Source organism: Octopus bimaculoides, chromosome 3, assembly GCF_046866305.1.
Source record: "Octopus bimaculoides isolate indiv1 chromosome 3, ASM4686630v1, whole genome shotgun sequence".
NCBI classification, from domain to species: domain Eukaryota; kingdom Metazoa; phylum Mollusca; class Cephalopoda; order Octopoda; family Octopodidae; genus Octopus; species Octopus bimaculoides.
The window spans coordinates 10,757,706-10,784,930 of record NC_142930.1 but is presented as its reverse complement, the minus strand read 5'-3'; the positions used below and the strand labels follow the sequence as shown (position 1 = coordinate 10,784,930).

Below are 27,225 nucleotides of genomic sequence, written 5' to 3'. Positions count from 1 at the left end.
AAAACAGTATAAAAAAATTACAATAAAAAAAGTCATTTACAATATCCATAACTTGAAAAGCTTATTACACTTAGTATCATTAAAATGCAAAGCAAAAGTTTGAGTTATTCATCATTATCATTTGAGGCCCACTTTTTCATGCTTGCACGGATTAGATGGAATTTGTTGAAGCAGATTTTCTATGACCGGAGGCCCTTCTTGTCACCATTGCTCACCTGTTTCCAGGTAAGGTAATATTTCTCCATGGCCATACAAATTTTCCACAGAAGATTGAAAATAGACATCACTTGTATGACAGTGATGCTTGTTTACAACCATGTGATGTTGGGGTAAGGGTACACACATAATATGTGTGTGTATATCTACCTATCTATCTATATATATATATATATATATATATATATATACACACACATATATATATACACACACCATAGGCTTCTTCCAGTTTTTGTCTACTAAATCTACTGACATGGATTTTGGTCAACCTGAAGTTATAGTAGAAGACATTTGCCCAAGGTGCTCTGCAGTAAGACTGAACCTAAGACCACATGGTTGAAAGCAAGCTATGCCTACACCTATGAACCATACCAGCACCTATACCAATATTATTGGTATTCTGTTACCATCATTATCCACATCCATCATAAATGGACACATCACTATAATAAGGAGATGTTTCCTTGCACTTGTAATTTGTAAGCATGATGAGTTTTTTTTTTTCAAATTTGTTACTTCAGCAAGTTATTTGGATAAGTGCATGGTATCCCAATGACATGGACATTCAATGCATCTTCATGTTACAATAATTGATGCTTGTAATACTAACATTGAACATTTGAGCTTAATCTTAATAATCAGTTATTGTTTCTTGTTAAAATAGCATTCTCTTACAAACATTTTTCATGCATTGTATTCCACAATTACTTAACATTGTTGTTGAGCAAAAACGCTTTACCCCGCAGCATACATTTTTTAAACATTGGTTTTCAAATGATTTCACAAACTGTTTCAGTTCACATCAATTGGTTTCACAGCTAAAAATGAACAATCATAGGTAGCTAAAAATTGTTCAAAAATTCTTAATGGAAAATGTTTCTATGAATTCTGCTTTATAAGTGCCTCATAGTTATCCTTGTAAAAACATTCTAGAAAGAGTCTACAAAATTTCATGAGATTCTACATAGCTCTGTACCAATTCATTTTTGACTATGCAAATAAGTCCTTTATTATTGGATGTTGCCACAGTCAAGCTTTTCTCAAGAACATTACTGATGAAAAGAACATAAAACTAATACTGAAAGTAGAAAGGAAAGCCAAAGAAATTAAACCTCACCTTTGATATATCAGGTAATTCTAATCGTGTTTCAGGTGGTGCTTTGACAGCCATAACTGTTTGATCATCTAATGATCTTATATTTCGTATATCGTGATAGGTTACATATGCATATTTAAGATTGAATTAAAGAAATAATCAAATTCAAGAGGAAAAAAAAAAATTATGAAAACATTAATACAGATAGATAGGAAATAACAAAATTACTATGTAGGCCTGATTACACATTTAATGATGATACTAACTCCCTCCCACATTTTTACTCCAATCCCACACATATTATTCAGTAAATTTGTTTCTACTGAATTTAACACTATGATGAGAAAAGAAGAATCATATAGATGCAAACTATTTTCATTTTTCATTAATAAAGAGGAAGGAAGGATTTTTGAGAACCACTGATTTACACTATAGTCCTAAGAAGGACAGACAATGTTATATATTTGTGTGTGAGCATACGTGTGAGTGTATGTTTATCTTGTTTGGCAAACACTCAAAATGAAACCTTGAATAGAATACTCACACACAAAAACACTTACATAACATTGTCTACTTCTCAGAGTTATACAAAGTAAATAGCAACATTACTTGCCTTTACTCCCAGTTATTTGATGTAGGTATATATATCATAGTATATATATAGTGACCTCCCTTGTATTGCGAATCTATATGAGCATCAGGTCCTCCACCCACTTCCTATTTTCTCAACTAAAACTATATTTTATAAGCAATGCACTTTCGAGTAGTCGGAGATTTCTAATACTGTAGCTATCTAGAATAAACACTACAAGAAAATTTGAGTGACAACAGACATTCCACAGAAATTATCATTATCATTTTAACATCTACTTTTCCATTGTTGTTTCAGTACCAATTTAGTATAAATGAATTAATCATTATGACAACTACTATTGTAATCACTATATGACATTTTTTGAAGTAAAATACACAAAAGGGAACATTTTTATTCATAAAAGGATATTTTGATTTTTCTGGGTCTTCTGTAAGGATTTTCAGCTGTTTTGTACAGTGTTCTATTAATTTATCCATTTCATTCTCTTTAGCTTCATAAATGGCCATTTCTATCAACAATAAAATATTTAGAGTTTGCTTAAAATTAACAAAGAATGAAGATTACATATCAAGTTATGCAGAAAGGTTTCTAATATCATCGATTATGTTTAAATTTAGTTTCTACTGTCAAAAGGAAGAAAACCCTGGACAAAAACCAAAATACTTTTAGTAAGATGATCTATAATAATTTGTAGGGAAATTTGGGATCATCATCATCATCATCATCATCATCGTTTAACGTCCGCTTTCCATGCTAGCATGGGTTGGACGATTTGATTGAGGACTGGTGAAACCGGATGGCAACACCAGGCTCCAATCTAATTTGGCAGAGTTTCTACAGCTGGATGCCCTTCCTAACGCCAACCACTCAGAGTGTAGTGGGTGCTTTTACGTGTCACCCGCACGAAAACGACCACGCTCGAAATGGTGTCTTTTATGTGCCACCCGCACAAGCCAGTCCAGGGGCACTGGCAACGATCTCGCTCGAAAATCCTACGGGAGCCAGTCAAGCGGTACTGGCAACGGCCACGCTCAAAATGGTGCATCTCATGTGCCACCCGCACAAGAGCCAGTCCAGGGGCACTGGCAACGATCTTACTTGGCTTGCCGGGTCTTCTCACGCACAGCACATTTCCAAAGGTCTCGGTCAGTAGTCATCGCCTCGGTGAGGCCCAATGTATGAAGGTCTTGCCTCACCACCTCAGCCCAGGTCTTCCTGGGCCTACCTCTTCCACGGGTTCCCTCAACTGTTAGGGTGTGGCACTTTTTCACGCAGCTATCCTCATCCATTCTCACGACATGTCCATACCAGCGCAATCGTCTCTCTTGCACACCACAACTGATGCTTCTAATGTTCAGCTTTTCTCTCAAGATACTTACACTCTGACGGGTATTCATATTGACATTACACATCCAACGGAGCATACTGGCTTCATTCCTTGCGAGCTTACGTATGTCCTCAGCAGTTACAGCCCATGTTTCACTGCCATGTAGCATGGCTGTTCGTACGCATGCGTCATACAGTCTGCCTTTTACTCTGAGTGAGAGTCCCTTTGTCGCCAGCAGGGGTAAGAGCTCTCTAAACTTTGCCCAGGTTATTCTTATTCTAGCAGCTACACTTTCAGCGCACCCACCCCCACTACTAACTTGGTCGCCCAGATAGCGGAAGCTATCGACTACCTCTAGTTTTTCACCCTGGAATGAGATAGAAGTTGTTTCCTGTTTGTTTACAGTCTTTATTGCACCTGAACATCTGCCACAAACAAAAACTAACTTGCTAGTTAACCTGCCTTTGATGTTGCTGCACCTCTTATGTGTCCATAGCTTGCACCGGGTACATCTTATAGAGTTACTACCTACTCCTTTTCTACATACTGAGCAGGGCCATCTACCTGAAGGGGTTTGTGTTTTATCTACCTTCCTACTTATTAGGATTTTGGTTTTAGCTAGGTTGGGAGAGTAGAAATCATTTAACCATGGTAGTGGTTGAATATATTCTTAAGTCCACCATTTCATGAATCGCAGCAGCTTCCAAGATTCACCACTAATTCAGTTCTCAACTAAATTGCAAACTGTTAATGGTTTTAAAGAGGACACCTCCTCAGCTACAGTTTCGCATAAATAGTTTGGGATTTGGTTCAGTAGAAAAAAAGTTACATCAAAATATCTGCGACCCCAAGGAGGGCAGTAAGGCACCTATTCACCTTCAATTAACATAAACTTTTAAATTTTAAAATAAAAGTATACTTTACTTAGGCTTAAATGACAGAAAAATGTATGAGGAATTCAGAGTCGTTAGTCGCACTAAACAAAAATTAGTAGAAGAAAAATTATGGGGTGAAATGCTATGAAATTTCATGTCAGTAAGTAATAGAGTAAGGAAGTAACTCTTAGCAATAAGAATAATAAAGACTATATTGCTAAAAGGAATGTTTACATCCTAAGGTGTCAAGCTGGCAGAAGCGTTAGCGTGCCGGGCGTCCGCCAAGGTCGACTTTGCTTTTTATCCTTTTCGGATCTATTCAATTTGACATGCAGATTATTTAAATAATTTTTTTTTAACTAAACACTTTGAAACTTCCGATACTGGTACAATGTATCACATGCAACAGGGTTTACTCTTAATGTTTTTGACAAAATTTTGTATTTTAGAAGTTATTTCGTTGCAAGTTACAGAATGACAATGGACAAATTTGTGTTTGATAAGTGCCAATACATGAAACTCTCAGCTTTTGACTTACTCTCTAACTTCTGCCAATGATATATGCATATTATACATATATGTGTAAAAAAAATCTCTACCTGGTCGCTTGACATGCCAAAAATAGCAGCCAATGTATCCCCCTACCCAGTATTTTATAAGGTAAAATCCTAAATTATTAATTGACACATTATCATCTTATAACAGCAATGCCTGGAAAAATCATGGATTACATGGAAAAATTCAAGCATGAAAAATAATATTCTTAAGATTATAAACCTGGAAAAGTACAGGGCAAGTTATTACACCTGTAAAAGTATAGGACAAGCTATTACTTCTAGTAAAGTAAAGAATAAGAAACTTTTTATTTAAAATATTGCAGCTAAAATTAAAATTTGAATATTAAAGAATATTTTATTATAGTTTACAAATAACACTATATTTATTTAAGTAGAATTTGGCTAATTTACTACCTTAAATACAAAAAAAAAGTGACTAATTAGACAAACTTACAAATTAGCTGAACAGTTTTGTACTATAAATTTAAAAGATGAGATCTGTAAAGAGTGATGAATTAGAACTGGTATTCTTTACTGCAATATTTTAAGTAAAATGCTTCTTATTCTTTACTTTACTAGAAGTAATAGCTTGTCCTATACTTTTACAGGTGTAATAACTTGTCCTGTACTTTTCCAGGTTTATAATCTTAAGAATATTACTTTTCATGCTCGCATTTTTCCATGTAATATATACTAATAAGTGAAATTGTAAGCCAATTCCTTTTATATGGAAAAACATTTGGTTCAGACATATTAAAATTGAGTAATTAAAACAATTTCAACAGTCCGACTAACGTTTAATACTAGTTATTGATAAACAAAGAAGGAATTATTGTAAATGTTTTAAAAGTACCTGAATGTAAATCCATTAATTTCGTAGTAAGCTGGAGTGGCACAGGATTAGCAGCTATTGATGATATACAACCTCTGTAAATATATAAATATATCATTTAGAAAATTTGAAAGCAATTGATAAACAGAATCTGTAGAGAATTTAAGAAAATGCCTGGCAACATTTAAATGTCTCGTTATGTTCTGTCACAGTCAATTCTGCCTTTATTCTTCAATACCAGCCTGAGAATTTAAATGGTGAATGATACCAAATAGGCTGAAATTGGCCATAATGACCTATTCATATTTCAGTGAGAATTTCAATGCAAATCTCATTAGTACATTCATGAAAACACATGGCTTCACTATGTAAGTTATTGAATGAACTGTCCGACATTATTTTACATGATATTTGAGCATTGTGAATTTTTGGAGACTTTTTCCCACTTCGATTTTATGAAAGGTTTCACTATGGACAAAAACTGGATACCAGTATCATGTTGTCAAGCAGCAGAAGTCACCAAATAATTTACATGACAAGACCCCTCAGTCAAGGGGAGAAGGAATAGGATTGAGGAAGGTGGCTCTGTGCCAGATGAGAGGATAGAGTATGACAAGAGGGACAGAAATTGGTGTCCTGCAATAAAGGAGATACATGGCTTCCTCAGGAGGAGAGAGAAGATGGTGAGGATGTGACAGGGAGTACACTCAAGTTACAGGGAAGTGTATATAAGTGAAATGGGACCAAAGATTGGATAGGGTGAGTGAGTGGGTAAGTTCACAAGACTGTGAAAGTAAGTGGGAGGTGGAAAGGAGGGAATATAGTGAGTAGACAGAAATAGGAGGGGTTGTTAGGGAGATGTATTGTGGAGAGTAAGAAAAATTCATTACAAAACATTTAATTTTGAAAAATTCAAAAGTAATTTTTTATAATTAGGTTCTAATATTTTTATCAACGGTGAGAATCATTAAAATACTTCTTTGTAATAATTTCACAGATATCAGAATAGGCAAAGGAACAGAGATTCCAAAGGTGATAATGGGAAGAATTTCAAGAAATAAGCATAACATTGAATACTTTGATCAATAAGGATATGCGTCAATAAAGTGCTAGTATTCACCTTATTACTACATTCTTAAAGTATACTTACCAATGGTACAGGAACACAAGTTTTATGGTCAATATTTAGAATAGTGGCAAAAACACAAAAAAATGAAACTTCACAAAGACTTACTTCCATTGAATATGATTTTTAGACTTTTTTGATATAAGATTGATTCCTTCCAATACATTTGTTATATCATATATTCTTCGTTTCTGAACTTCTAAAGATTCTGCAGCTTTATTTAAATCCACAACCTGAAAATGAAAACACATTTTATTTTGTATATTATCTTTTTATCCACCGAGAACTTAATGTAAAAATATTTTAAACAAACTAGACAGAGGTGTGGCTGTTTGGTAAGAAGTGTGCTTCCCAACCACATGGTTCTGGGTTCAGTCCCACTGCATAGCACCATGGGCAAGTATCTTCTACTATAGCTTCAAGTCAACCAAAACCTTGTGAGTGGATTTGGTAGGCAGAAACTGAAAGGAAGCCCACTGTATGTGTGTGTGTGTGTGTATATATACATACACACACACACATATATATATATATATATATATATATATATATATATATATATATATATATATATATATAGTATCTATTTATGTTTATGTGTCTTTGTATCTGTGTTTGTCCCCTCATCATCATTTGACAACCAATGTTGGTGTGTTTACACCCCTGTAACTTAGAGATTTGGCAAAAGAGACTGATAGAATAAGTACTAGGCTTACTAAGAATATGTCCTGGGGTTGATTTGTTTAACTAAAATCCTTCAAGGTGGTGCTCCAGCATGGCCGCAGCCAAATGACTGGGACATGTAAAAGAGTAAGAGTAAACAACAAATGTGAACTTACGCCGTCTGGTGCATTTCTAAGCAAGCCAACAAACTTCTTCGTTAATAAGCCCAAAGATGTGTCATATCTTGTTTTTTCACCAGGGGATCGTACTGGAAAACAAAGCAAGTAATCAAATCTACCAATTTGTCTAAATTGTATCATACACAAATAATGTACACAAATAATGGAGTTAAAAAGTTTTTTTTAAAAACTACAATTTTAAAAATCACTTATTTCAATGAACAATGTCCACTTATTAACTAAAACTGAATGTATCTTTGCATATCCATGTACAGTTTTAGAAAGAATCACTCACATTCTCATATCCACTTTCTGTTTACCTACCTGACTAAAGCTTTCTTTAATTCAGAAAATACAAAATGAAGCTATTCTAAAATAACTCACTTAGGCACAGTACTACTAAGAAATAACAGCTTTTGCATGTTTTCAAATGACTAAAAGGACTATTACAATGCAATGGGTTCACTTCTTATATACTTTCAGATCAAGCCACATGCCAAGTAAATACAATTCTGATATGTGGTTTGAGTTTAGTCCCAATGCATGGCACCTTGTGCAAGTGTCTTCTACTATAGCTCTGAGCTGATCAAAGCTCTGTGAGTGAATTTGGTAGACAGAAACTGAAAGAAGCCTGCAGTGCAAATGTATGTCTCCTTGTGATTGTTGTAGGCAGTGTCATTCATTTCTAATATTTGGGGAAAACATTCTGTCTATGGAGAAATATAACCTTGTTAGGAAACAGGTGAGAATTGGCAACATTGATGTTGTCTGGTCATAGAAAAATGGAAATATGAATGTTAAAATGATGAGGCATGCTGAACTGTATGATTAAGAAGTTCGTCTTGCAATCATGGTTCATCAGCAGGGTCAAAGTAGTTGTTTTTATTAGGGATGGAGTACACTACTGTACATTTCCAGAAATAGAGGTTTAAAAACTTTAGCTATCATAGCATCTCCCGAGATGCTATGCTGAATGTCAGTAAGCACACTATCAGAACTAGACACATGCACCTGTACTGTTATGTGTGTGTGTGTGTATATATATATATATATATATATATGTGTGTGTGTGTGCACACGCGTAATTTTTAAGACCATGACATGTGTTTTTTATGTGGCACCAGTACCAGTGTTTTTTTACATGGCACCTTATTTATATTTGAAAATATAAAAGATAGATAATACACTATTTGTTTAACAGTCAAAAGAGAATAAGCTATTTTGTCAATACCTTTTGGACTGCAATCTGGCAAAGTACGTGTTTTACGGCCGCGTTTTGGAGTTCGAAGATCTTCAGTAGTTATAATACTCATATCTAGCTCTAATTTCCGTTTAGCCTGAAAAGAAATTAAGTTGAATTAGTCGATCTTTTTTGTTAAATTTGAAATGTTAAAAGTAGTCCAAAAAGATACTCAAAATTTAACTGCAGAGAATGAATATACATCAGACAGAAAAAAAAGAAGAAAAAAACAGATTTTAATCTCACCTATTACCCAGATTAGAATGAATAAAGTTTTTGCCAATAAAGTTATTCTGAAGAAGTAAAAAAAAACATACTTTGGCAACTGTAATCAATCTGAAAGCTAAGTTTGACAGTGCATATATGTACCAGATTTTAGAACAGCCACATTTATATCCTTTGTGTGTTGTAAGAAATAACTATGAGTTGCTGTCAGGAAGGACATCTAGCCGTAAAATACTTGGACATAATGATGGTGTTTGTGATAGCAAGCCTATTTTTTTGAATTTATATGTCAAATATTTTATACAATTTATAATCATATGTCCGTAAATATACACACACACCAATGTGTGTGATCAAAATACTAATCTGATACTCAACTTCAAAGACAAATGATTCATACTAAAAGATGACTTATCCCCAAGCACAAAGGTGTATTTCCACTCCTTGTAACTATTGGAGAAAAATGCCTGCTGGAATAGTCTGTAAGAATGTAACTAAGACCATTGCATCAGCTGTATAATGGAGAGTGCATCTGGCCTCTTGAAGACAAAGTCTGATTCAATTCTATATGTGAATTAAGACAAAAGAAAACAAGTCTTTATGTAGTCACTCAACCAGCTAGAAATAGTAGCTGTATCTTTGAAAATGGACACATTGAATTAAGTAGTTCTAAATACATTCAAAAAGATGAATGGTCACAGTCAGAATACTTTTGATCACAGGTCTACTCAAACTCAATTGAAAAGAGATACTGCTTTGGCAACAAGATTATTCAGAATGAAAAAGACCAGGAAAGCTGAATCAATTTTAGCAGACACCATTTCTTACACTGAGACACCAATGTGGTTATGTGGTTAAAAATTTTACCTCCCAACCACATGGTTCGAAGTTCAGTCCAACTGTGTTGCACCTTGGGCAAGTATTTTCTACTATTGCCTAGTGGTTGAATTTGGTAGAAACTGAAAGACAGCATGTATGTGTGTGTGTGTGTATATATCAATGTAGGTGTATATGTGTCTCCTTGTCTTGACATCATGTGATAGTCAAAAATGAGTGTCACTGTCATACAAACAGTGTCATTCATTTCTAATATTTTGTGAATATATGTTTTATTTGTTTCATGAAAACTATGTCTAACCATGGGGAAATATTACCTTGCTTGGAAATAGTTGAGAGTTGGCAACTAGAAGGGCATCTAGTCATAGAAAATGTGCCCCAGTTAGTTTTGTCCAACATATGAAAGCATAGAAGAATGGCTCTTTAAATGGTGATGATGAATACAAGCAATAGCCAAATTCAAATTAAATTCTTGAGTCATCTAAATGAAAGGCAACTTTTAGATCAAGGTTATAGGTAACCATTTCAAAGATCATCATCATCTATTTTCCATACTGACAGGCTAAAAGACTGCACTAATCTCTACTAACTGCTTTGGCAAGTTTTCTATGGTTTGATTGACTTCCGAATACCGACTGCTTTACAAAGTACACTGAGTGCTTTTTACATGGCACCAGCAAACTCACTTGCAAGACAATGACCACTTAGTTGAGTAAGGAGTAGAATTGAGGGAGGTGGTCTTGTGCAAGGTGATGAGAGGTTAGAGTATTACAGAGGAACAGAAACAAGTGTCTTGCTGTAGAGAGTATACATAGCTACCCCAGTTGGAAAAGGGGAGAGAAAATGGTGAAGAAAATGTGTCAGGATATACCTTCAAGTTACAGGGAGGTGTATATAAAGGAAGTGTTACAGAGGATTGGTTATTCAATTAACTATTGTATATGTGTCAATGTATAGGTAGCCCAATCGAAATCCAATCTGATTAACACAAGTCTGCTTTTCTCAGGAGGATTGTCCAGCCTTGAACAGTATGATGCTGTTGAACATTTAGGATAGAATAGTAATTATGAATGTACTATGTAAGTAGACACACAACAAGTACATAACTATGCATGCGTGAGTATGTTTGTGTAGACATGTGCATATGATATATATGAAGAAGATATTACATACACACACTTAGCTGTCTGGTTGAGAAGCTTGCTTCCCAATCATATGGGTTCAGTGCCATTGCATGACATCTCGGGCAAGTGTCTTATACTATAGCCCTGGGCCAACCAAAGCTTTGTATGGTTTTACATAGAAACTAAAAGAAGCCTGTCGTATGTATGTATGTGTCTGTGTGTTTGTGTGCGTATGTGTGTGCATCCTTGCCCTAGACATGTGTTGGTTGTAAATGAGCATCATCGTCATATAAGCGAGGTTGTTCGTTTCTAGTCTTCCGTGAACATGTTTAGCTCTGGAAAACTATTAATTTGCTTAGAAACATAAAGGTAAGCGATAGGAAGGTCATCCGGCTGTAAAAAAAATCTGCTTCAATAAATTCCGTCTGACCCATGCAAGCATCGAAGAGTACGTTAAAAATTATGCTGATGTTTATACACACATGCACGCATGTTTACATACACACAAATGTATCTACATATAAACATGCCAATTTAATACGAGCGAGGATTGGGGACTCCTGGAACAATTTTTTAAATTAGATATTACATGGGTTCATTGATTAGAATTTCTAACAGATCCCAAATTAAATTCCAAATATTTTTTTTAGTACTAAACACTAAAATACCATTGGTATCTTCTTGGTTAAAATGACTTTGCATTCAAGAACCATCACGATAGACTCAAAAAGTTGAGATCATATTTTGTAAAACACCTTGAAAAATAAGTAAATACCAACCATGTCAAGAAAGGATCCGTTTTAAAAACTTGGACACGCGGCCAGAACTAGGCAGACATGTGGGTGGTTTGTTCCGATATGCCGTCAATTCATTCAGTAAACAAGATTTGGATATCAACACTAATAATTATCTCCCTTGTCATTCATCCACAAAACTAAGCAACATGCAAAACTTTTAACTTTTCAACTGCGATCACTTAGAAAATATTAGTGACAGTTGGAGTGTTCAAGTTAAAAATTAAATTACTAAGCATTAACCGGACTAGAAAGTAATGTTTCCTGCGAGAAATGTAATATCAAAGCTTATACACTATAACAAAGAAAATTATGAACTATAAAAAATATATATATAAAAAGATTAATTCACTAATAGCAATAATATACAATAATTTTGGGGGGGTTGATTCGTCACCAAATTTCACTTACAGATCTATGCAGATCATATTTACCTGATAAGTGTTTTACATTTATATACAAAGAAAACTATATTAGATCAGCTATAAATTACAAGCCACGTTCTCAGCTTGTTAAGAAGAAAAGAAAAAACAAAAGAAAGAGCTGTATAAACATGTGTGGGTAGATAATTCGTTTTCATAAACAAGCACAGGTGTACATTGAAATCTAAAAGTGCGATAACCCATTCAGACTGAAGACAATAAAAATAATTTACTAAATGATAAAATAAAATGAAAATTAAATAAACGTTAAAATATTTTTTCGTCAGAATATTTGATTAAAGATAAGGTAGCTTTTAGTTACGTCCCTTTATATTCTGAGTTACAAATCCCATTGAGGCCGACAAAAATATGCATAGCTATTTCAGAACTGGAATAGATTAAATCATCAAATGTCTTTTCTCCAAAATGTGTTTGACTAGAAATCGTTGAATTGAAAGCGACATACTAAGCCAGGCATGGACAACCAGCAGCCCATGGGAATTTCTGAATGGCAAACCTAAGGAAAAATTACCTGAACATTTTTTTTAGTGCAACCCGCCTGATAATGAGCCCGTGTTTGGTGTCCGTTGCTCGAAAATAGTTGCCCATGACTGTACTAAGTGACCTATTTCTTATGATGAATACAAATCGATTGGAGTATTTGATGAGCAACAAAAATTTTAATGAATTCAAATCTTAATTTAAAGAATACCCAAATGGCGATCTTTCGAATTTTGTACATATAATCTGTCGAATAAAGAGACAAAAACAGCATCTATTATAAGTGAAAGAAAGGCATTCATCATGTGGGTATCTACAGGGCAGTATGCATAACTCTGTGTGTGTGTGTGTGAGGGAGAGAGAAAGAAAGAAAGAAAGAAAGAGAGAGAGAGAAAGAAAGAGAGAAAGAAAGAAAGAAAGAAAGAGAGAGAGAGAAAGAAAGAGAGAGAGAAAGAAAGAAAGAAAGAAAGAAAGAAAGAGAAAGAAAGAGAGAGAGAAAGAAAGAAAGAAAGAGAGAGAGAGAAAGAAAGAGAGAAAGAAAGAAAGAAAGAGAGAGAGGTATACCAAAGCGATTTCGTAATTTTATTTTCCTCCGTCTCTGCTATGAAAACCTTCAGTTGATTAAAGATTAGTATCTTTATTACCTCGTGATGAGGATATTTTGACCGATATAAACGATCATTTGTTTATCTTTATCTGTCGATTATTGCAGATTATTTGCCTTCCCCGCTATATGTACAAAGTTCTATAGATCACTACTGGATTAAAGTCTTCCACCCCCATTCACATACAAAACTGTGCACATGCCTACCATTATAAAGCTGTTAATTTTCCCAAGTCGTTGTTTTAAATTTGCTGTGGATGCCCTCCCTCGAAATTGCTATAACTACTCATTTTAATGTCTAACCTGTAGAGGTTTTATAAGACTGAAACGCCCGGAGTTGTCACCATGCCAAAGAGCATACTGTATTCAACTTTTAATCAATTCGAATTCCGAAGTTTAAGTACATTATTTACATTCGACGGATATTTGTCATCTTGTTTGTTGTTAACACAACGTTTCGGCTGATATACCCTCCAGGCTCCATCAGGTGTCTTTGGGAAATTTCGAAAGGTAATTTTGGATGTTATTATTATTATTGTTGTTGTTGTTATTATTCAGGTCACTGCTTGGAATCGAACTCGGAATCTTGGGGTTAGTAGCCCGCGCTCTTAACCACTACGCCATATGCAATACGGGCATATGGCGTAGTGGTTAAGAGCGCGGGCTACTAACCCCAAGATTCCGAGTTCGATTCCAAGCAGTGACCTGAATAACAACAACACTAACATCGAAAATATCTTGGGAATGAGAACCCAGGTTCGAAATTTCCCCAAGACACCTGAAGAAGGCTGGAGAGTATATCAGCCGAAACGTTGTGTTAACAACAAACAAGATGAGGACAAATATCCGTCGAATGTAAATAATGTGCATAATTCCTCATCTCTTAAATATAGAACTGTATTGTCTGATAAGATTCACCATTAATGTTATTAATTTTCATTCCATTTTCGGTGTAATTATGGATTGATCAAAAGAGCCCTCATTTAAAAATATTCAATCTGGAACTAGTAAAAACGAGAAACATTGCTTGTATGACAATGATGCTTGTTTAAAAATCATCAGATAATGTTAAGACAAAGATACACACATAATCGCTTTCATTAGCTTACAATTGTTTCTGCTCTAAGAAGCATTTAATTCAGAGCTGAATACTCATAAGAGTTTCCTCAGAAGCACAAGTATATTAAGTTTTAACAACTGGATATTGGTATTAAGGCTAAGCAAAATTATAATATCTGTTGTATATATTATACATATGATAAACATTAAAAAACAAAAAAGATGAAGCAAAAATCAAACAGGATTTATGAGGTTGATGCTCAGAGAAATTGGAAGATGTGTTTTATGTTTCAAGTATGCACTCATCTATGGAAAGGATAGATGAAGAGAGAGAGAAAAAACAAAGACATACAAATGTGCCTCAATTAGACTGTCATCACATATATACACACAATGGTTGTTTAACTACACATGGAACAAACATTATCAAGAACCTACTGCAGAACCTCTCATATTGTCAACACCATCAATACAATCCACACCTATAATGAAGCAATTTCAACAATAAAGTCAAGCATATCCCAGACATACTACTAAAAGAAACCTAAACACTGCAAAAGTAAGACAATCAGGTTCAATCCACTGTTCAACCTGCAAATATGTACACCAATTGCTAAAATATTCTTTAATCTCTTACACAAATATTTCCCACTGACAAATATGATAAATCAAGTTCAAATTCTGCCAACATTGACTTTGTCATTCACCCTTTCAGGGTCAATGTACTCAACTTACCCCTCTCCCAAAATTGCTGGTCTCATACCATAATCTAAAATAGTCCAACCCATGCCAGCATGGAAAATAGACATTAAATGATGATGATGTGCATGTATGTGTGTGTGTGTGTGTGTGTGTGTATAGATAGATAGACACACAGACAGACAGATAGATTGTATATTTTGAGTGCTGCTGTCATTTAAATTCTATGTTGAAAAGTCATGTCAAAAGTTAATATATAGATTAAACTACCAAGTAAGATAGAAAAATAATTTTGAATCTTGCCAAAGAAGGTGGAACAGTTTCTTAGAAGAGGCTGCACTCACATCCTCTAAGTACAATGAGAGCTTCTTTACTATCACTGTCTGTATCAGTTCACTATCAAATTCTCATCATTATTATCAAAACAAGCAAGACAGAAGAAATAGTTCTATGAAGCACAAACAAAACTGAAGAAAAAAAAAAAAAACTTTTCCTGCAAGTTTCAACTAATACCGTTCACAACTTTTTGAGTTATTTTGCACACAGATGGACAAACCAACACTGATGAAAACATAACCTCCTTCCTTGGAGGAGGTAATAATAGTCCTGTGTATTAAAAATAGGCAAAGGATAGAGGTTCTGAAGCACTAAGCTAGAAGTAGATATATTGTGGGAGCACAATATATTAGATATGCATTTGAGGCTCTTAGTAATAGCTAATAAAATCTTAGGTAATACTGACATTACGGACGGAGTAACAATCTTTCTCTTTGGTGATTTCAGGTAAACTCAGGCAGTCATACAAGAAGATACATTTGCTAAAGGGTTGAGAGAATGCCTCATAGGAACCTGTGTGTGGATACATGAGAAAAACTTCCACTTTCAACCAACACGAGGGTTTTACTTTATAGAGATGTCTCAGCAGCTCAATTTGCAAAAGTTGTACTTTAGTCAGTGGGCAATGATCATCTGTAAGCTGACGCAGAGTAGAAATACAGGAAAACGATGAATCAATCAGCAAACATTTCCAGGCATGTTACTCAATGTTTATTCAGGCATCTCACAGACTTATAGAAACCATAGGTGGCTTCCTGAATAATGCCATTCTAACTCCGCAAAATATCATAATCATTTGTTGAGTAGTAGCCTAATTCAAATGGTACGTGTCAATTCACGGTAGTTGATGTTAACTGTACTGCCAAGTATCTCACTTCTCTTCTACCCTCTTTTGTCCCTATTACAATCTGCAACTGAAACTATGAACATTTATTGTGTAGCTAAGAAATTTGGATGCCCCAAAACTCTGTACCAGTACAGAGCTAGCTGTCAAAACTATTCAATCCCAAGTTATTAAATCCATCATTATGAGATGTTTTATTCCACACATTTTCCTCATCTCATCAGAGATGCTATTTCAGTTCAAATACTTTCAGTTTCTACTGATACTGCTTTTCTCTATGACATCAACAGTTCTCAGATAATACTCCAGCATGTTTCATTCATAGTTAAAACTACAAAAAGCACTACAAGATACTTTGGTTAAGAAAGAATGAATAACCAAGTTTGTGTGTGTAAGCCTTTAGCATTCAGATTAATCTGTCAAATATAATGCTTATTTATTCACATTGTTTTGAATTAATCATACATTATCTTGTAGCTTCAAGATTTTGATGATGTGATTCGCTTTTAGAATGACATAGTAAGATAAGTGTGAGAGGCTGGATTTGGTCAGTTTAAACATAAAACAGGTAGAACATGTAGGTTGGATATGACCAGTTTAAATGCAAAAGAGTTAAAATTTAGGTAGCAGAAATTCCATCATCTAAGAACTCAGACTTTCCTAAAATTCTTAAATTTTATAAATTTAGCAAGCTTTTGTGTACACACATCTGTGAGAGCCATGACCGTATAGTGATAACATGCAACTATCCAGCAACCATTGCAAAAACAAGTCACCAAACTGTGTCATACTCTTTCCATTTAAGGCAGGCAGGCAGACAGATAGACAGATATAAAGCATATATATTTATTATAAGCACATAACAATGACTCATGAAATAGATAAACTTGTTTGTGTGAAGAAAGATCATTAAAACTGAGTCAGCTAACTTGAAAAAATAAAAAGAAGTCAAATATGGTGTGAGAAAGTTTGTGCCTCAAAACTTTTGAATGGAAACCAAGAACGAAATACAATAAGCCTTATTGCTTAATAAAAAGAGACTGTTTTTAAATGTGCTAATGCTTCTAGTTAGCATAAAATTAAGCTTTTGGTGATCAGCATAAAATTAAGATTTGATGTCCACAAACTTTTAACATGTTTGTACATTCTCCTATGATTTATATATGACCCAAAAGACTGCTTGAAATGGACAGGCACATTTTACACTTGTATCCCATTAATTCATCAGAACTTAAGAAAATTGTGGAACCCTACAAATACAAAATGATTTCTACTTCTTGACAACTGTAGGACCCACTCACACAAACAAAATTATTGTCAAAATGTTGAATGTTTTTGCATGCTACTTGTCACTAAATATAATGTCATTAATTCAACCCTACAGAATTTCAATGCAGTGTGCAATCAAAGACGCAATATTTTTTACTTGTGACTGAATATGATGCAGTCAATCCTGAAACGCTTTTAAGAACATGGAAAAAGTTATGGCAGAGTGTAGTATTAGCAGTGCAAGAACTAATAAAGACTGTTAAATAATCTCTGGAAGTCAACACTATATACAAACTGAATGTTGCTGACAGAAGAATGGGAACACACTAAAGATGCTATCAAAGCTGTAATCCCTTTCACTGAACATGAAATCATTCAAAGCATTACAGCTCCTGATAAAATAGAAGAGAGAAGATAATTGAGACAACAAAACTGGAAATAATATCTTAGGCCACTGTGGAAAATATGCATCAATAAATTTGTGGAACAAGACCTTGGCTTCAACCTTCAAAATGCCATACACACATACAAGAAAAAAAGAAAAGAAGCTATCCCACAAAGCAAACACAATCTTGCTAACGTGGTTACCAGTAGCAGTTGGTGTGTATGTGTGTGTTTTAATTATTTTTTCATGCTTGCATGTGTCAGATGGAATTTGAGATTGATTTTTTAATGGTTAAATGCCCTTCGTGTTGCAAACCATCACCTGTTTCCAAATAAGGTAATAATCCCATAATCTACCAAAGAATGAACCCATTGTTTGCTATCAGTAAACATGAACGGAAACAAAGGGATATACAAACTCACACAAACACGTATGTACGAGGGGTGCTGAAAAGGTTCTGGCCTTAAGGGTCTTGCAAAAGGCCTAGTCAGAGGCCCAACCTTTCAAGTTCTTTTACAGAGTTTAGAAAAACTGAAGGACTGCTGCAATAAGTTTGTGAATCTAAGAGGAATATGTTCAATAAAATCAGGATTAACTGATCCTCCTGTATTTTCACGTACCCAAAGCCAGGAGCTTTTAAGCACCCATTCGTATATATATTTTGTGTTTGAGAGTGCTCTAAACTGACTTAGTTTGTTTATACTTTTTGTCTATAGCAAGAATTTTTCTCCATGACAAAATGCAGTGTTCGAATATATCTGAAGCATATTAGAATTGGTAACAAGTTTATATTTATATAAATCACTGCTTAGTATTCAAATATGTATTTTGACTGGAATTTAATAGATCTAGTTTCTCAGTCAGTTCAGAGTTGCCTCTCTTGCCAATGTTCACTGCTGAAGAGGAGATAACTATTAAAAAAGCATGCATTTCTCGATCTGAAGAGAGAGTGCTCTGAACTGACTGTGTTCACGCCATTTTGTGTACAGTGAGATTTTTTCTCTGTGACAAAATTCAGTGAATGGCATTTCTTACAAGGTTCAAACATATCTGAACTGATAACAAGTTTATATATAAACCACATATAAAGTACCCATTACACTCTGCAGTGGTTGGCGTTAGGAACGGCTCCCAACCGTCGAAACCAAGCCAAAATAGACTATGGAGCCTGGTGCAGGCCTTGGCCTTACCAGTTCCTATCAAACCGTCCAACCCATGCCAGCATGGAAAACGGACGTTAAAAGTTGACGATGATCCACACACTATTTATTAAACCAGTGATTCATAACAGCTGGGTCTTTTTGGCTAACTTGTCAAACTTAGCAAAACCGATAGACCGTTTGTCACAAATCCCTACTTTTATAAGTATCTATTTTTAAAGTAAAATACCATCTTGACTACTTTGCTTGAAGGAGAATTCTAATTAATAACTTTCTGACATATATAACTAATGAGTATACTTATTTCTCATGGCATTCACAACTACCATTCATCTCCACAACAACAGTTATATATAGGCGGAGTGGCTGTGTGGTAAGAAGCTTGTTTCCCAACCACATGGTTCTGGGTTCAGTCCCACAGCGTGGCACCTTGGGCAAGTGTCTTCAACTATAGCCTCAGACCGACGAAAGCTTTATAAGTGGATTTGGTAGACGGAAACTGTATGTCTGTGCCTGTCCACACACCATCATTGGTGTGTTTAGGTCCCTGTAACTTAGCGGTTCGGCAAGAGACCGATAGAATAAGTACTAGGCTTACAAAGAATAAGTCCTGGGATCAATTTGTTCGCCTAAAGGCGATGGATGCTCCAGCATGGCTACAGTCAAATGACTGAAAAGTAAAAGAATATGCTCCATTAGGGCTCCCACCCTTATTCAATCCTCGATGACATTGTTCTATTTTCATCTTTGTCACCCATAACCCCACCCTTTTTATTTAGTTCATTCTGCTCTTGAAAATGTGGACACATAGATTCTGGATCTGATAACATAACCAAAATATTACAGTTTCCACCAGCTGACCATTCTCACCAACTTTATTCTGCTCTCATCTCTACAGACCACCCAACTGATCTATAGCACTTACTTGTCGCGTGCCATCTCAAATGCCTTTGGTTTCTTGATGATGGCCAGGATTTTTAGAAGTTTCAGCTTGATACTTATGCTGAAGTTTTATTTTGAATGACCTCAGGGTGATCTTGCACCAAGTCTTGTACTGATTTTTTTGGCTGCACTCCACTATTTGGTCAACAATGAGGTGTGTGTGTGTATTGTTGCATTTACAATCTTACAATCTTGATTTCACTTCCCAGACCAGCAATGCATTGTGTTCTTGTGCAAAGCACTTCATTCTATGTTGCTCCAGTCCACTCAGCTGTAAAAAGCATCCTGTTCAGAATAAATGTTAGCCTGCCAACTCATCCACTGGGCTGGCATTGTTGGAAAGCTGCAACATTGCAAGGAAGTGCATTGTGACCAGTGATACATAACAACCTCCGATTGTCTGGTCAATATATAAAGAACTGAGAATATGTCTGTCAGTCTGTATTACTGAAACTTGAAAATTACCCAACCGATTCCACTCAAATTTTACACATGCCTTACTTAGGGTCCATGTAGTGTCATAGGCCAAAAAAAGTTTGAACTGCTTGCCTAATGCGAGCCTGGAGAAATCTCTTATCTCTTAATATACTCTTATCTCTTAATATACTCTTACACTAATTCAGTATTACATGTCAAAAGTGAAACAATAACATCGCTATTGTAATGTAAGATAATACTTACAGTTTAATAGTTTCACTATTAATACTTTCACTTTGTATATAATATATACACAGTGAAACTATTAATACTGAAACAATATTATTTGACATATATACATGCATATATATACATATATATATACCGGAGTAAGCACATAAATGTGAAACAATGTGGAAAAAAGAGTACTCAAATACCAGAAGTAGAGAATATGCTTTATTTAAATAAAGTATGTGTGTGTGTGTGTGTATGTATGTAAGTATGTATGTATGTATGTGTATGTACATCTATATATATATATATGTATATATATATATATATATATATATAGGTGTATATGTATAGATTTATATGTATACATATATAGATGTATGTGTATATATATGTATATGTATATATATATGTGTGTGTGTATATATAGATGTATATGTATATATATATATATGTGTGTGTGTTAAATATCAATTTATTGAATAGCAGTGGTGAATGTTTCAATGATTTTCTTTTCCAACTGATCGATATGTGCTATAATGCTGCCTCTTTGCATATCATTTTCATTTTGAAAGTTGCAGGCTGTGAAAACAGATGTTACAATAGTTAACACATGTTATCATGAGGTTTGCAGCTTGTTTAAATTAAAAGCAGTATCATGTTGACTATTTTCATTTGTTTTAGGCTTTTGTATTTGTTAATTATCATGCTGTTTCTTATAGTAGCGATTGTACCTGTGTGTGTTTATCTTTTATTTGTTTCAGTCTTTGGACTGTGGCCATGCTGGGGCACCACCTTGAAAGGTTTAATTGATCCCAGCACTTATTTGAAAGCCTGGTACTTATTCTGTTGGTCTTTTTTTTGCTGTACCACTAAGTTACAGGCACATACAACAGGCTTCTTTCAGTTTCCCCTTAAAGTGTTGATCAGCTTGGGACTATAGTAGAAGATACTTGCCCAAGGTGCCACAATGGGACTGAACCCAAGACCACATGCTTAGGAAATAGTCTTCTTGCCATGCAACCATACCCATACATATATGTGTATATATAATTTTTACAGAGAAAACTTCAGTTACTTTGAAGTTTTAATTACATAACTTTCATCGGAATGTTACTCCACTGAAAAGTATTGAACAATCCTTCTGTGTTTCTTTTTACATATAATTATGCATAAAAACAAATTCATGAATACACACACACACAACAGAATTTAGTTCCTGTTCAGATTTCTCTTCTGTCCACATGCATTTCAATGCATGTGTGCACACCATTTGAGATATATGCTATATACTTGTAGTGGGAAAGGTGTAGCAAAAGATGTTGAGGTAGCAGATGAAATAGGTATGTGGACGACGTCAAAGTAAAACAATGGGAAAACATCGGCTTGTAGTTTAAATAATTTATTTAAATGACACTTGCATTTACATGTTGTATACACCAAAAATCTCACTACATGACATTACCAACTTACTTTGAGCTGGCCAAGAAAAAAATTAACAGGGTAAATACTGTTGGTATGATGAGGTAGAACAAGACATGTTTTGTGTCTGTGTGTGCGTTGGTCATTCAGTGGTGTCTGTTAATGTTCTGCGTCAGCTACTGTGTTGGGTCGTTCATGCTGAATATCTGATTCTCTGTTGCTTGCTTAACTGGCGAAGTTACTTGCTGGCCATCTCTCTCTGCCATCCCTTGACAGATTGTTGTATTTATAATGGTCGTGACAGCTAGGACAGACATACCATAGGAGAAATTCGTACCTATGTAGATCACCTCCTGTCTACTTGAACCTTAAATGACATGGCTGAGGTCGTAGGTTGAAGGGAAAAATCATCCATCATTTTTTTGACAGGACAAAGTCATTTCTTTCGCACCTGTTTGGCCAGTGGTGGTGCAGACGAGCAAGAATCCTTAGACTCACTTTCGAATCTCAGCTTGGAAAAAGGAAGTGTTAGTTTTTACATGCTTATGTACACATAGAACACACACATAAATCAGCATACATCTTCACACACACACACACACACATATATATATATATATATACGCATGAGTGCATTGGAAAGTGCATATTTAGTTCTTTTACTATTTCTGATGTTGAAATATTAGTTAATAACCAAGAACATTTCATTAACAAACCTTTTTTCTTTTTAATAATTATCATAAAACTAGGATATCACCTTAACAGTTCAACAACCGAGAGTTATCTTCTCTTGTTTTTCTGATATTTAAAAAAAATTTTTGTGCACTACCTCATTCGATGCACAAATAGAATAATTTATGGATTGTTTTGTTCCATTTACACATACCACTGTATAACTTGAATGATACAATATTCTATTTATATAGATTTTCAAATATTAGTTAATAATCAAAAACATTTCATTAACAAACTAAGTTTTTTTTAATTATCATAACACTGTGATATCAACTTCACAATTCAACAACCAGGAGTTATCTTCTCTTGTTTTTTTTGTGCACTAACTCATTCGATGCACAATGGATTGTTTTCTTCCATTTACACATACCACTGTGGGACTTGAATGATTTAGGGCAAGACCTCCTTTTGTACCCCCAGCACCACTTTTTTTTCATTCTTTTTTTTTTTTATGTCTTCTACACAAATCCCCGTTTTCGGCTACGGAGAATACGAATCTGCAAACAAATTGGCAAAAATCGTTTATTGACTCTTGTCGATCAGATGTACCTGACAGGGGCAACTCTGAACGAAATGACAAAGCTCATATATAAAGCTATAAGCTTTGTCAGTTCGTTCAGAGTTTAGTTGCCAGGTCTTCTCATTCACAGCATCTCTCCAAAGGTCTCGGTCTCCTGTCATTCTCTCTGTGAAGATCAATGTTCGAAAGTCATGCTTCACCACCTCATCCCATGTCTTCCTGGATCTACCTCTTCCACAAGTTCCTTCCACAGTTAGGGTTAGCACTTCCTCACACAGCTGTCTTCATTCATACGTAACACATGACTATACTAGCGCAGTCGTCTCTTCTGCACAACACATTTGATGATTCCAACTTTCTCTCTGTCATGCACGCACACTGACGTTACACATCCGGCTTCGTTTCTTTCAAGCCTACACATTTCTTCAGCAGTTATGGCCCGTGTTTCAATGCTGTGCAGCATGGCATCATACAGACAACCTTTCATATATATATATATATATATACACACACACACATATATGTATAATGTGTGTGTGTGTGTTTGTACCCCCCCCCCCCCCACCATTGCTTGACAACCGATTTTGCTGTTTACGTCCCCGTAACTTAGCTGTTTGTCAAGATAAACCGATATAATAAGTCCTGGAGTCAATTTCTTCGACTAAAAACGGTGCTCCAGCATGGCTGCAGTTACATGACAGAAACAAAGAAAACAATAAAAAAAACTAACCCATTTTAATCTCAAATAATGCCGGGCATCTCTGCTAGTATATATATATATATATATATATATATATATATATATATATATATATATATATATATATATGGAGAGGGGGGCAATAAAATTATTTCAATCTATATAAATAGAATATTGCATCACTGATCAAATAATGGTGGCTTACATAGCTAAATCAATAAAGTTACACAGTAGTATGTGTAAATGGAAGAAAACAATCCATAAATTATATATATGTGTATTGAATAAGGTAGAGTACAAAAAAAAATATCAGAAACACAAGGTAACTCTTGGTTGTTGAACTGTTAAGGTGATATCTTAGTTTTATGATAATTTTTTTTTAAATTGGTTTGTTTAATGAAATGTTTTTGATTGTAGACTAATATTTCAACATCAGAAATAATAAAAGAACTAAATATGCACTTTCCAACACACTCATGCATATGTGTGTGTGTGTGAGAGAGAGAGAGATAGATAGAGAGAATGTATGCTGATTTATGAGTGTTTATCTCAAATGGTGTGCACACATATTTGAAGGTGGTAAGTTTGGAAGGAAATGAAATCAGTTCACTTGGACACGTGTTGAAATGTATGTGAGCAGAAGAGAAATCTGAACAGGAACTAAATTCTGTTGTGTGTGTGTGTGTATTCATGAAGTTGATTTTATGTATAATTATATGTAAAAAGAAACACAGAAGGATTGTTCAATACTTTTCAGTGGAGTAACATTCCAATGAAAGTTATGTAATTAAAACTTCAAAGTAACTGAAGTTTTCTCTGTAAAAATTATATATACACATATATGTATGGGTATGGTTGCATGGCAAGAAGACTATTTCCTAAGCATGTGGTCTTGGGTTCAGTCCCATTGTGGCACCTTGGGCAAGTATCTTCTACTATAGTCCCAAGCTGATCAACACTTTAAGGGGAAACTGAAAGAAGCCTGTTGTATGTGCCTGTAACTTAGTGGTACAGCAAAAAAAAAGACCAACAGAATAAGTACCAGGCTTTCAAATAAGTGCTGGGATCAATTAAACCTTTCAAGGTGGTGCCCCAGCATGGCCACAGTCCAAAGACTGAAACAAATAAAAGATAAACACACACAGGTACAATCGCTACTATAAGAAACAGCATGATAATTAACAAATACAAAAGCCTAAAACAAATGAAAATAGTCAACATGATACTGCTTTTAATTTAAACAAGCTGCAACCCTCATGATAACATGTGTTAACTATTGTAACATCTGTTTTCACAGCCTGCAACTTTCAAAATGAAAATGATATGCAAAGAGGCAGCATTATAGCACATATCGATCAGTTGGAAAAGAAAATCATTGAAACATTCACCACTGCTATTCAATAAATTGATATTTTAGCACACACACACACACACACCAAATAAAAATTTTTTTAAATGTTAAAACGTTTCTCTTAAGCAATTTATATGACCTGGAAACATCAATAAAACTGATGCTAGGAAAACAAAATATGTACCTGGTAACATGAAAAATAAATGAAAATAAATTTCTGTAAACAGTTTTAAAAATAACTATGTATAAAAGACAAGCTGTCACTCCAAAACTCACTCTCACTTTCTCTCCCATCACCAACACAGTTTCTACATAGTAAGTAACTATGCATGATATATAATGTATTAAACAAAGAAATTTGTTTAATATTCTTTCTACTTCAATGTACAGCGAAGTACAGTGGGTCATTTAAGTGTTTGGGTTTTTGACAAGGAACTATATTGATTATAAGATTATAAATTTCTGATTGACATTAATAGCCTAAAACCCATTTATCCAACCATCTGCTGTTTTCACATTAGGTAATCATTGAATTTAAGATACTGTGAATGGGGAAAACAAAATGTATGGAACATCATCATGACTGGAATGTCTACAATCAGATTTGCTCAATCAGGCATAATCTACTGCTGAACAACATCAATATGCAGATAGACTGAGGATCATGAGAAAAATATACTTATGTCATTATTTGAAGGACTGATATGAAAATCAGAAGGAAAAAAAGGCAATACAGAGAACAACCATTGAATTCATATAATTCATTCAGCATCCAAGATTTCCTGCTGTCATTTTTGACAACTGCATATTGTCATCTTTGGCTAAGGTCAGCTAAAGCTAATTACCTTCGTCATTTTATATTGTTCACTCTTCCATGCTTGCATGAGTCACACAAAATTTACTGAGGCAGATTTTCTACAGGCGGATGTCTTTCATGTTACCAACACAGACTTATTCCCAAGCAAGGTAATATTTCTACCATGGTCAGACATGTTGCAATATATTGGAAATTAATGACATTCATTTACAGCATCACATGATGTTAAGACAAGAAGACACAAATATACATCCCACCCCTATATATATATATATATATATATATATATATATATATATATATATATATATATATATATATATATATATATATATATATATATATATATATATATATATATATATATAAAATGATGGGCTTCTTTCAGTTTCTGTCTACAAAATCCACTCAGATTTTGGTTGGCCAGGGATTATAGTAGAAGACACTTGCCCAAGGTGCCATGCAGTGAGACTGAGCTCAAAACCACACGGTTGGAAAGCAAACTTCATAACTACACAGCCACGCTGTGCCTATATGTGAAAATAATATGAGGCTTACACCTGGGAGATTGAGTATAAAGCAAAAAATTATCTTAAAACCATTCTTTGAAAGATTCAACACAGAAGTGTAAATACAAATATATATTATTCTATTTTGGATAGTATTACTTCAAATCTTACATTCTGTGTCTATATCATGTTTAACCTCATTCAAATATGTCTACTAAATATGATAGGCCAGATATGATTTTAAACCCTTCAAAATGTGCACATAGAAATGTGTAGTCCTGTCCAATTCCATTGCAAGAAAGTTGTAATTGTTAGCCAAATATTCAAACACACTTTCATTCAGATATATACATACATGATATAATCAAATCATATTTTATAGCTGTTTCAGACAACCAATGACTGGTTGACAAAACCATGCATAAATTGCAAGGAAGTCCGATACTGAATAAATATCATACGTATACATAAAAGCAATAGAAAAGTAGCAGTTAGTTCAGATTTTGATAGTCCCATGCAGCAAAGTGATATCTTTATACACACATACATATATCTATATATTTATACACAGACACACGTAAATATGTATCTGTATCTACACACACACAGATGC

The 27,225-nt window shown here is 34.5% G+C and overlaps 1 protein-coding gene across 2 annotated transcripts in view; it reads right to left on the bottom strand.

Moving 5' to 3' along the window:
- Positions 1-27,225, bottom strand: part of LOC106883944 (transcription factor E2F3) — a 38,822-nt gene that overhangs the window by 6,407 nt on the left and 5,190 nt on the right. The window contains exons 1-7 of one of the 2 annotated variants that reach the window (XM_089348559.1): positions 11,675-11,783; positions 8,701-8,806; positions 7,467-7,558; positions 6,736-6,860; positions 5,523-5,596; positions 2,321-2,418; positions 1,337-1,453 (exon numbers count right to left, since the gene is read on the bottom strand). In XM_089348559.1, coding sequence (XP_089204685.1) covers positions 1,337-1,453; positions 2,321-2,418; positions 5,523-5,596; positions 6,736-6,860; positions 7,467-7,558; positions 8,701-8,806; positions 11,675-11,677 — 615 coding nt within the window. In that variant the 5' untranslated portion in view covers positions 11,678-11,783. Of the gene's footprint in view, positions 1-1,336; positions 1,454-2,320; positions 2,419-5,522; positions 5,597-6,735; positions 6,861-7,466; positions 7,559-8,700; positions 8,807-11,674; positions 11,784-27,225 lie in introns of those variants that run through there. The other variant, XM_089348558.1, reaches the window with a different exon arrangement.